General features: G+C 34.9%; 1 protein-coding gene across 1 annotated transcript in view; it reads right to left on the bottom strand.

Annotated features, from left to right (window-relative positions):
* The window catches only part of LOC150096365 (uncharacterized), a 259,771-nt gene that overhangs the window by 145,546 nt on the left and 100,911 nt on the right, over window positions 1-13,314 (bottom strand). Inside the window, exon 10 of the mRNA XM_090409041.1 lies at window positions 3,352-3,515. Within this exon, the coding sequence (XP_090265167.1) occupies window positions 3,352-3,515 (164 nt within the window). The remainder of the gene's footprint in view (window positions 1-3,351; window positions 3,516-13,314) is intronic.

Here is a 13,314-nt window from a genome sequence, read left to right as displayed (position 1 = left end):
CATCTACAGACATAGCACACACCAGGAGGCAAAAGTCCAACCACCTTATCCTTGAGTATGGTTGCAGTTAGTTGGAAAAAAAAAAATGACACCGTAAAAGGTAAAAGAGGAAGGATAAGAACAAACAAACAAATATTCCAGCAATAGTAGGTAGAGAAATGTAGGAATAGCAAGCATTCAGCACTGAACAGGAAGATAAACTTTTTTATTGGCAGGCAATTTCATGTGGAGTTATGTGGGCAAATATCACCAAAATGGAGAATTGAACAATGACACTTAGTTGTGTCCATGGCACTACCGAATATTCTAGTAAGGATGAAATGAATTTTTTGAGTTATCAGAGAAAGCAGTTCACATAAAAATAAAATAAAAAGGAACAGCTGGTTCTTGTTGAACATATAAACAGCAAGGTAGGAAATGAACTCCAAACAAATAGATATGTTTTTGAAAAATTTGGAGAAAAGGACAAAACTAATAATAATGGTAAGCAACTACTTTCCAGAACACAGACTAGTCATTACTAATATCATGTTCCAACGTGTGCACAAAAATTCACGTGACAAAGTCATGTTGACTATGCTATCATGCATTGAATGCAGGGAATATAAATAATTTCAAAGTTCACTATAACGGGCATACTGCAGGTCGAGTGGGCCTTCTACACTGAGTTACTGATTCCATGGAGGTTACAGTAATAATAATAATAATAATAATCATTTAGTGATATCCTCATGTTGGTTCAGTATACAGATATACAGGGATTTGAAAGAGGAAGTGTTCATCACTTCGTTTTAAGTAGGATAAAAAAAGTATTAAAAAAAAAAATTAAAAACAAGAACCAAACCTTGGAGTCCCAGTGGCAAACTCTTAAGAAAATTCATTAATTTAGCTAGGAAGACATGTGAAATTGTTTACTTAGTTTCCATCCATGAAAACTGAGTACGCATGTAGTTAACAAGTTGTTAGAACTAGGTTTTTTGCTAGGAGTATACTGAATGAGTGGAATAGGTTGCTAGAATCTGTTGTGGGTGCCATGACTGTGAATGAGTTCAAAGAAGTATGATAGATACTGCACAAATGTTGGATATTTCTTGACATGATGTTTAGGGCCTCCCTTGATGAGTCCAAGGACTCCTTGGAGTTGCCTGTAATAATAATAATAATAATAATAATAATAATAATAATATTCTCTGTCAAGGATCAGAGAGCTATCTATCCAGCTTTAGATGCAATGTCCAACCAGCCACTCCAATACTCTGATAACCACACTGAGGTATTGATAGGTCTATAATTTGGTAGATCAGCCCTAGTTCTATTCTTGAAAAATGAATTCTTATCTTGCTCTCCTACTCATTAAGAAACATGCATACCTATGCATACACATGCAAATATGCAAATGTATTTAGCACTCAAGTTAAATACCAACTTATGGAGCATTGTTGACTCTTGCACTTTCTGATAGCATCCATGCCAATATCCCAATTGGTCCAAGTGCTATATTCAAATCAAGCCTCTACAATAGTTTTAATACCTCAAACTCATCTATATCTATTTTTTCATGCAGCCCTCCCCCACCTCCATGGAGAGATAGTGAATCAGATTAGAATGTATACCTTGCTCAAATGAACACTTGTACAACTCATCTATTTCTAGTGTACCTGAAACTTTCCTATCATTCTCGTTCACTTGGGTCATTCTTCCTTTTTCTAGCAATAAATTCTCTTGGAAAACAAATTTTCATAATCTGATTTTGCCTTCCTCACTATGGCTGTCACTCTCCTAGGAGTCTTACTCCCAAGGCTCATAGTCACTCTTAACATGATACTGATAAATCGATTTAAGTACCTCTGTAGTGCAGTTAGAAGTATGATGGGACATTTTTTTTTACCCATCAATAATGGAAATGATCCAAGTTTCAATTCTCAACATGAGAGGAATTTTTATGTGAACCTTTTCATTTGAATGTGAGTTAACTTGTCTCATATGAAGGTAGAAGGTTTTTCCCTCCATAAACTTAAGTTTTTCATTCTGCATATAGACAAATAAGAAATAGAACACATGTAATTAACAGACACAGAAAAAAAGATGGAATAGTGCATAGATGGTGAATAGTGGCATAACATGAAGATAACTCCCTCCAATCACTTTTTTCCCCTTAGAGCTCCGTTTCTGCATTATGTCTTTTCTATAGGTACTTCCATGAGCATTGCTCCACTAAACTAGCTACCACCACCACTCTTCCACTATCATATATATAAACATAAGCAGCTGCTAGCCAACATCAATACACAGTTCAGCTCTTAATTTATTGAATAAACTTCTCATTCTCTTTTTTCGTTCCATCTTCTTCTGTTCTTTGTAACAGTCTTTTCCATGCCATATTCCACAATGAATACAATTCCCAGCTCTTCAAGAAATACACTAACAGATTCTTTTCTTCTCTCTAACTGCTTGTCCACACGTGGTGCTATTGTGTTATGAGTCTTTAGATCTCTCATGTGTCCTCTGGATATTTTGATATACAAGACCTGATAACTCACTTTCATAGAAACACATTTATTATTACTAGAAGGGATTTGAACTCTTGATTTTTTCACATCTTAGAGTATCGTAATGAATTTTTTGTTGAGCTATTACAAGATGGCACATAATTCAACTTTTTATATAAGTTAATAAACAACAAAGCTTGACTTTTATAAAACTGAAGTTTAAATAAAAGTATCACCACAGTTCAACTAGTTTAGGACTAGCCTAAACTCAGCTCAAACTCCTTGGTGGTGCACAGTACTATAATCAATTATATCCAAGAATGATGTATCCATTGTCTTTCAATTACATACAGTTTAGGATATCACACAAAGCAATATACAGGCTATTCTTGAAGTACCGATCTAGACAACTAGCAAAATATTTTTGTATTCAGTATTTTAGTTTCACAATACAAACTGGCCAGTATTTACTTGCCATTGACATTACTTGACATGCTCAGCCTCTCCTCTTCTTTTCAACAGTCATGTCAATTATAGTGGGAAATACCAAAGGAAGCTAGTGCAAGTTTAATTCTTAAGCCAGTTAGGTAGCTATCTATCCTAAAAATAAGCAATCTGCTGTTGGTTTAGTTCAGAATAAAAATATGAATCTGGTATTCAACATGTTTTAAATGTAAAGACATTGACAAGTAGCATGCATTGTTAGGAACAAAATATTTCAAATTTATTACCAAAATCTAAACTTTTCTGTTTTTTCTTTTTTAATCCACAAGAAAAGGCTTTTAAGATTCAAATTTATCATGAGATAAGAATGTATTATATGCATAGTTCCATTTTTCTTGTATAAAAAAAAATTACTTACTACTGGGTTTTAGAGGTGCAGATCTACCTAAGCCAGTTAAAGGTATATCTCCTCCTTGAAGAATCTGGCGATACAATGCCTTCTGTTGTTCAGAATCTAACTGATGCTTCTGATTTGATTTTCGGATTAATGTTGAATCTGAATCATATCCATCACTATGATCACTATAAAATAATAACTATATATTTAATATGTAGACTTTCAACCAATGAATATAATTTATAAAAGAAAATATACTGGGTTCATTTGGTCACAATATATATGAAAACTGACTAGTTTCGGCACTAATCCTTGTGGCTTCTTTTGAGTTAAGATGACATAAAAAATACAATAAAAGGCCAAACACAAACTGCAACTTTACTAAAATATATAAAATATGTAGGAACCATAACAATATAAATTGAAAAACGAAGCCACGTGGAACTTGGAAGCTGGCACGAGTTAGCTATTATTTAGCATTATGCGCAGATAGTTAGCTCAAAAGTTGAAGTCTGGCATGTGGAAAAATCTAATGAGTGATTTCCAAATTTCTCATTAGAGATGAAGAAAACTGAAGGAATAATTGCAAACTATACTCCAACAACTTGTTTGCAATGGATAATCAAAGAAACTCATACAAAAATTGATAATACAGTGAGCTGCAAAAAGAAGGCTGTGCCTACTTTTTGCAGGTAAAAAGTATTTTGCCACACAAAAGAACTGTATCAAAAGTATTTATTTGAATTTGTTCTCTGATGATGTTATAAAATAGGATATAGCTTTGATGTGGGTTTTTTTATCCCTAGAGGTCAGACTAGTAGAATAACGGTTGATCAAATCATTGTCACTTGGGCATACTGTTTGAAATGTAATATAGTCTGTCTTTGTATATATATATATATGTGTGTGTGTGTGTGTGTATTATAAATGATGACCTTAATATGAAATTCAAAATATCAGAAAATAAAAGTAATTATTTCTAATATGGTTATAGTCTCCATAAATTACCAAAATTAATGATAGGTACCCTGTTATAAATTGAGATGCTGTTTCTGAAAATCCATTTCACACTATAAAAATTCCAAAATTAACATGAAAATAAATAAAAATAAAAAAAATGATTTTTGCCAACAAGAAATAAACAATCCATATAAAAAAAATATGGCATTTAAAATCCATATGAAAATTCTTATGCACATAGTGTAAAAATTCATATAAAAAACAACATTTAAAATTTGAAGAGCGTTTACAAAAATGTGAAGAGCATTTGAAAGATTTGTTGACTCTTTACCTGTAAACATTAAACTCAGTAGCCACAGATTAACTCATGTTTAGTGTTGCCAATCAACAAGTCATAAAACTTGAGTTTATTGTTATTGTAGATATCTTTTCTACTATAAGTCATAAAAGCAAGTTTTCACAAGTCAAGCCATAGTAAGACCTGATTACTTGTAATCAGAACATTAACAGAACAGAAAATTAATTATTTTCTCATGTTATTTGGGAATATTACCATGCTGTGTGATCACAACATATGTACCAACCAATGGATATAGACCTGACTTGGAGGACACATTTAAAATCTAATGAGCTTATCAACAATGTGTATACCTACTTTGAAGAATAAAACATGAAAAAATTCTGAATGGAGCTTACTTTCTGGACATGCCTTGTAGTATTTGTGAATACAAGCTGTATTCACAAATTTGTATTAGTTTAGTCCAAGTTTTACAAGTTTGTATTAGATTAGTCCAAATTTAGACAAAAGACCAATAACTAAAGTTCAAACTCTCCCTTACTAAAAAAAAATTTGATAGTTTAATTCAACTAAGCATGATTAAGTACTTTGAAGAAAAAAATGAACTCTAAAAGTAGTAGGAAAGGAAATTGCCCAAACAACTAAAAAATACGATTAAATTAATAAAATGAAATAAAATTGAATACTATTAAACAAAACAAATACTGAGAGGGGGGGAAAAAAAAGGTTAAACCAAATATATATATATATATATATATATAGATGAATTATATGGTTCACAAAATAATTAACCATTAACTAACTAAATGTGAACCAAACATAACTCAGAGAATTACTCTCAGTTTGAGTTATATAGTTCGTTTCTTTTTTTCTCTTATATCTTTTTTCTTCACTTATGTTTAGCTATATAGTTTTATTAATTTTTATATTTGCATTGGTAATTTTTCATTTCCCAATAATTTTGAGGTTTTTACTTATTTGTAGGGGGTTGTTAAAGAAATGAATAGAATCTTGTCTAAACTTTGCAACATCCTCAAAATTGCTTAACATCTATGATTTTTATAGGTGTGGAATTTTATAATTTTCTTCTGTTTATTTTAGCTGTCGACTTCTTTCTTATTAATGCAGCAATCCATATACTAAAGAAGGGATTCTGCTGGAAAGGCTTATGTGTTGGCAATACATTACTATTATTTTTCAGGAAATTATAACATATAATCAATATTAATTATGATAACTTTATTAACTTTAATTAATGCTTCCTACATTTTGGCAATGTTACATTGCCATCATCAGGGATCACAAAACAATATGTGCATGCAGGTACTAACATGGGCAAATGAGGCTGAAGAAAACTAACCAAAATCTGGCTAAACTGGATGGTCATGGCTGTTCCGATGAAGAACTGAGGATGAGTGCCACCCAAATTTGGGGATGTTTCATGCACCCAAATTTGTTGAAGTCTGGAAAGTTTTTCAGGTCTGGAGAAAATTCCATATACAGCCTCTCACATTTGTATTTGTTGCGGTGCAACAGAGTGGTCTTCTTCTAGCATATCCTGTGGTGAGTGTCCAAGCATGGCCAGCAGCTGTAATGGTGGAAACAGACATAGTCCATGCGTTCAGATATTCTGATATTGGCTGTAGTAGGACAGTTTGTAACTGCAAGGGACCTGTTAGACATCTTGTAGGTGTAGGAAATGTGGTGGAGAAGATAAGGGTTGTCATGTACTTATAGTTTGTAAGATTTTATTTCTTTAGGATTTTTAATTTTTTTTTGGATGGGCCCCAGATATATGCGATTATGATAGATTTTGTATAATCTCTGCTCTGAAGTGGATTTTGTGAAGGTTGTAGCCATTGACTAAGGAAGTGTTGAGAATGCAGTCAAGTTCAGTAGTTAGGGCACTGCTATCAGAACTGATCAATTTTGCTCTGTCATATAGGATTCTTATTATCTTTGCACGGGTATATCATCCTAGTGAGATCATTGCTTTAACCCATGTGACAGACACTAATGTGAGAACAGAAGTAGATGAATTGGAGATTCATAGTATATTGCAGAATCTCAATGTAAATACAGCTGTAGGATTAGATGGAATATCAACCTCAGGTTTTGAAAGAATGTGCAAGGGAAATGGAAATGCCTCTGACTAGGCTCTTTAAGTTAAGTCTCAACTCTGGTAGAGTTCCAAGTGAGTAGAAAGAGGGCAAAATAATTCCCTTGCATAAGAGAGATTTTAAGACTGCAGTAGCAAATTATAGACCAATCAGTATCTCAGGCATTGTGCTAAAATTACTGGAAAAAGAGAATTGAAGAAAGAGTGGATAAAAATAGGATACTGTATGAAGGGGCAACATGGCTTTGTGAAGGGCAGGTCATGCTTAGTAATTTACCTAAGTTAGATAAAGGAAATGGCTACATGATGATTTTGCTGGAATTTCAAAGGCATTTGACAGAATACCACATGAAACTCTGTTACACAAAGTACAATAAATGAGATTGGTTATGATGCTGTTATGTAGATAAGAGGGTGGCTGCTGGTCAGAAATCAAAAAGTGGTATATGAAGGGGCAGAATCAAGGCAAAAACAGGTGACTAGTGGTGTGCCGTAGGGTTCAGTGCTGGGACCACTGCTGTTTAATTTATACATAAATGATATAGGAAATAACCTGAAAGGAAATATTCAGTTGTTTACTGATGATGCGAAATTAGGTAGAGTAATAGCTAATCAAAGCGATGTGGAGAGCTTGCAGAACAATTTAAATAAGCTGTCAGTATGGGCAAAAGATAACGGGTATCAGTTTAATGTAGAGAAATGTAAGTTTATGCATTTTGAGATAAATAGATTACAAGCTGTCTGTACTCTAGGAAAGAGATGAAGCTAGAAAATTACTGGTTGTGATGGTAGGCAGCGAGTTAAAGTTTAGAAAATATATTGCTAAGGTAGTGCCTCAGTTGGTATAGACAAAGCACTTTGGTCAGAAAAACCTGGCTTTGATTCCCATCCATGCATGAGGACTTCATCTAAGGAATGCCTGTGGAATGTTCCTTTTGAGGACAAATTGAGGGTGTGTGGATTGCAGAAGTTAGTTGATAGGCAACAAAGAGGGGATATAATAGAAACCTTTAAGTTGCTTAAAGGGTTTTATAGGATATGATGCAGGGGAAATGTTTTATAATTTGGCTAGAGGGTGCAGAACAAGAGATCATCCCTGAAAGTTGAGTAAACGTGTGTTAATACGTTTACTCAACTTTGTAATGCCTACCATGACCAATAAGGTAATGCCTCCTTATCCACTATGGATAAGGAGGCATTATCCACTTTGGTAATTACTTTTCTATTGTTGATTTTAATTTCTTGTAGAGCTTCATATTTCTTCTTTGAGAGGCTGCTTTTTTTTAGTAGGGGTGTGAGGACTAGATTTTTTGCTTGGAAAGTTGTGAATGAATGGAATGGGGTTGAGTTAAGTCTCAACTCTGGTAGAGTTCCAAGTGAGTAGAAAGAGGGCAAAATAATTCCCTTGCATAAGAGAGGGTTTAAGACTGCAGTAGCAAATTATAGAACAATCAGTTGCAAGTTGCCAGAGTCAGTTGTGAGTGCTTTGTCAGTTAATGGGTTCAAGGATAGTTTGGGTCTCCTGCAATGAGTTTTCAGACTCTATGGAGATACCTGTACAATAATGTGGGAGGAAACTTGCATGTGGGAGAATTGATGCTATCTACAACAGGATGTAATGGCACATTTTGTTCATGGATTTTTGGGTAGCCCATATATCTGGTGAGAGGTTTAGAGTTAAACAGTTTTAGTTTGTTGGTGATTTCCACTGGCCAAGAGAGGATCTTTTTAATGAGCCTGTGAAATGTTCTGATGTTTGAATGTGGAATCATATTCTAACAGAAGGTAGGTACAGCAATCTTGAAGTGAGGAGGCAAGGTTACCTGTGTAATCTTTTTGGTTTAAAACCACAGTTGCATTACCTTATCCACTTTAGTAATTACTTTTCTATTGTTGATTTTAATTTCTTGTAGGGCTTCATATTTCTTCTTTGAGAGGCTGCTTTTTTTTGGCGGTGGTTTTGCATGAGCAAGTACACTGGCTACATCCAATTTTGTCATTGGCAATATGGGTAAGAAGGTTGAGTATAACTAGTTCGACTTGTATCATTATTTCTTTTACTGGAATTTTCTTAGGAGCTAGTGCATAATTGTGACAATGAGCGAGTGTGCTGATTGCTTCTGGCTTCAGGGTGAAGAATGATAAATTAATAACAGTGTCTTTTTTTTTTTTTTTTTTGGATTGCTGAGACTTGAAGCTTAGTTTACTAGATTGTGAAACTTATTTGAGACATTAGAAAGGATCATCCAAAGGTCAGTGTTCAGTATAGTGGTGAGCTCCTCTTCTAGCATAGCATATGAACAACTTCATTTGTATCAGCAAGGAAACTGAGTAGTGGCAATTTGTTCCCATAAAACAGCGAAACTAGCATGCTGATATATGCAAAGAGCCTTTGGTGAAGTGAACCTGTGTTTCAAGTTAACACAATTTGGGATGAAGTTATTATTAATTAATAACGTTATTATAAATTAATATTGATTATACATTGCAATTTCCTGAAAAATAATAGTAAAAAATTTAAGAACTAATAATTATTATTATTATTATTATTATTATTCAGGACCTCCACAGAGTCATAAGACTCATTATAGGAGACTCATCTTAAACAACATAAAGCACACAACCATTCCTTAAACTCATTCATGGTTTGTGCTCTCGCCACCCCATCAGGCAATGCATTCCACGATCCAACGACCCTCCATGAAAAAAAGCCACTCCTCACCCTCTTACTCACCACTTCCAGGGATGAACCCTTGTCCTTGCTACTATATATGGCAACTTTCCCTCATCAACTGTTGTTACTTTATAATAAAAGGCAATTAGATTACTAAAACAAGAGCACTCCTTAACAAATTCATGCTGATCCTCACAGATATCATCATCTGTCCCATGCTATATACGTATGATCTCTTATTAATTTCTTCAAAATCTTAGCAATTACAGAAGAAATACAAACTGGTCTATACGTTGACACTTTCATTTTAACACTGCTCTTATGCAATGCCGATATCGTAACCTCCTTCCACTCCTTGGGCACTCCTTTTTCCATAGACAGACTTTCGATAAAAAGCCAAGTCAATGGAGCTGTCAGTTTCTTAGCACATTCTCTTAAAACACATGATGAAAATCCATCCAGTCCCATTGCCTTACTGACATCCAGAGAAATTAGTATTTGTAACATACTCTCCTCTTGCACTTCCGAATTCTTTCAGATTTCTAAAGGAATTCAGAGATCTGAGAAAATACAACTCTTCACTTATCATTCCTATCAGCATATCATCTGCCATCAACTAGGTTTCACTGATCCCAATAGCCTTTGCACCAGATGAGGCTATCAATGCTGTTAATTCTCTGTGATGATCAGCATGAGTTTGTGAAGGGAAGGTCTTGTTTAGCAATCTGCTTACATTTTCTGATAATGTGACAAATGCATTGGATAAGGGAGATTTGCATACAGTGATTTTCTTGGACTTTCAAAGGCATTTGATAGATTACCACATGACAGATTGATGAAGATTGGATGAGCTAAGGATGGAATTAGATGACTGACTGGTTAAATGGATTGAAGACTGGCATTCTGAAAGATATCAGCAAGTGGTGTATGATGAAGAAGTGTCTCAGAAAAGGAAGGTGACCAGTTATGCCTCAGGATTCTGTTTCTCAGGGCCCCTACTATGTAACTTATTTGTTAATGATATTTCATGTGAATTGACTGGGAATCTTCAAATGTTTGCTGATAGTGCAAAGTTCAGCAGAATTATCAGGAGTATGGCTGATCTTAATTCTCCACAGGAAAATTTGAATCCTGAATCTCACTCACTTCCTGAAGTACAGCTCCATCAATACAGTATGTAGTAATCTTTCTACCCAAAGTGTAATATTAATAAATGCAATATGTTACACTTTGGGTAGAAAGATTACTACATACTGTATTGATGGAGCTGTACTTCAGGAAGTGAGTGAGATTCAAGATCTTGGGGTAATGATGGACAGTGGACTAAAGTGTTAATGGCACACTGCAGGTATTGAAGAAACTGCACATCGTATTGCTGCTATGATAAAAAGTACACTGACATGTAGGGATAAGGAGGTGGTAGTGACTCTATATAAAGGCATTGGTCCAACCACACATGGACTATTATGCTCAAATTTGGTTGCCTAGTTTTCATTGTGATGTGAAAACACTAGAGAGGATCCAAAGATGAATGACCAAATTGACATCAGGACTTGGGAGTGTTGGTTATGAAGTGTTTTTGAGGGAAATGTGGATTGCAGAGTTTGGTGAACAGAAGAAAACATATGATAAAATTCCTTAACTCACTTGAAGGTCTCTATTAGATCAATACAGAAGAAATTATAAAAAGAGTGGATGTTAAGATGAGAAAAACGAGATGCCATCCTTGGAAGTTGTATAGAGATGTGGTGAAGAAGGGAGCGAGGTGTAGATTTTTTTATGTGTGGTAAATAACTTCAATGTTCATTATGATAGACATGTTGCTGGTTGAGTGGGCCTCCCATGATGTCTATTTACTTCATGGAGGTTATCAAAATAATAATAATTCATCTCCTTTATTTCTGATACTCCTAGCATTTGCATAAAGAAACAGCAATGCATTGTCAATATTTCTATATCTATTATTAATCTCTCCAGACTCCATTTGACTCAGCATAACACCATAGGTTCCCCCATTTCACCAGTGTCTATTCCCACAAGAAGTCATCCTTATTTCTATCCACTCTCTGACAACTCTAGTTTTCCTGCACTAATTACTCTCACTTGTCTGAAGAACAACATTCTCTCTAGATGCCTATGTCCTTCTTCATTCAAATGCAGTCCATCTCTTGTATACAGCCTAAAATGCACTACAAGAATCACAATAATTCAAGCCTCTCCTTTGGCACATTTTCACTATCATGCCATATGTACAAGGGAGGTCTAAAATGTTCTCAACCTAACAATGAAAAAACGAATTTATAATTTCAAAATTATTTTCATTTTTCACCATAATCTCCCTTAAGACTAATATACATTTATTCCAGTGATGCTCCAGCACCACCATTATCCCATCCCTGTAGTGGATTTCAGTAAGATCTGCAAAATACCCTTCTACAACTGCAATTACCTCTTGATTTGAAGAAAAACACATTTAAAGAGGGAGCCAAATCTGGGGAATAGCGTGGATGTTCCAACAATTCAGTGCAGATCCCTTAATTTTCCCACTGCCAAAACACCTTTGTGGGCAGGTGCATTGTCCTGATGAAAGATGATTTTTTTTCTTCTGCAAGCCGGGTCTTTTCTCATGAATTTTTTCATCTAGTCTAGTTAAAAGATCGGAATAATACTCTGGTTACTGTTTTACCCTTTTCAAGATAATTAATAAACAAAATGATTTTAGCATCACAAAACATCAATGCCATGACCTTTCTTGCTGATGGAACTGACTTTGTCTTCTTTGGCGCTGAATAACCAGTTTCTGTCTACTGTTTTGACTGCTGTTTGGATTCTGGTGTGTAATGGTGAATCCAAGTCTCATCCATAGTAATAAATCGATGCACAAAATCAATTTTATTCTTGTTAAAACGCTCCAAGCACTGTTCAGAAATTTTCATGCGAGTGTGTTTTTGATCTGCTGTGAGCAAGCGCGACACCCATCTTGCACAAAGCTTTTTCATTTGCAATTCTTCACGCAAAATATATACTACACATTCTTTTGAAATGCCTACAGTCTCAGCAATTTCATGCACTTTGACTTGCCAGTCATCAAATACCATATCGTGCACTTCATCAATGATTTCTGGTGTTGTTACACTTTTTGGATGTAACATGGATCATCTTTAAGGCTGATACAGCCATGCTTAAACTCGGCAGCCCATTTCTTAATTGCCGAAAAGGAAGGAGAAGAGTGTCCATAAACTTTTATAAACTTTGAATGAATTTCTTTTGCCGTTAAACCTTCTTTTACAAAGAATTTTATAACCACATGATACTCAATTTTATCCATTTCAAGGATAAAGACAACACTTTTGTTTCAGACAGCTGTATAAAACAAACTACCTGATAGAATGACTTGCAATTTCACATGGATGCTTATGACAGATGTACCAACTTAGAAAAAAAAATCGTGCCGATAGTGTTGCCATCTATGGTCAAGGCCAAGAACTTTTCAGACCACTATCGTAGGTAACATGCTTATTATCTTCCCTCTCACGCTCTTCTGCAGTACAACCCCAAGCATAAACCACAAATCTCTCACTCCCCAATTCACACTATCTCTCAGGTCATATGTACCCACCATCATAATCATCTCATCCACTCTTTCACCTTGCTTAATTACCACAGTAACATTCTATCATTCCTCCAGGAAAGCACTCCTCTAACTTTTTATTTTGCACTCCAAGAATCACTGAATCACCATACATCACACCTCTCACTGCTACATTCATTTCTTGCTCACTAACATTTCTCTCTCTCTCTCTCCTCTGACTCTCTCCTTACACTCCCACTTACCTGTCTTCCTGTCATATCTTGATCTCTAGCTCCTGCACTATCTTGCCTCTCTCTTTCTCGTCATCTGGTTCTCTTCTCTCTCTCTCTCTCCCTCCTTCT

This window comes from Typopeltis vanoorti, chromosome 19, assembly GCF_054136105.1.
Source record: "Typopeltis vanoorti isolate ZY-2024b chromosome 19, IOZ_Tvanoo_1.0, whole genome shotgun sequence".
In the NCBI taxonomy this organism is placed as follows: domain Eukaryota; kingdom Metazoa; phylum Arthropoda; class Arachnida; order Uropygi; family Thelyphonidae; genus Typopeltis; species Typopeltis vanoorti.
The sequence above is the reverse complement of the archived record's forward strand: the minus strand, read 5'-3'. Positions and strand labels throughout refer to the sequence as shown.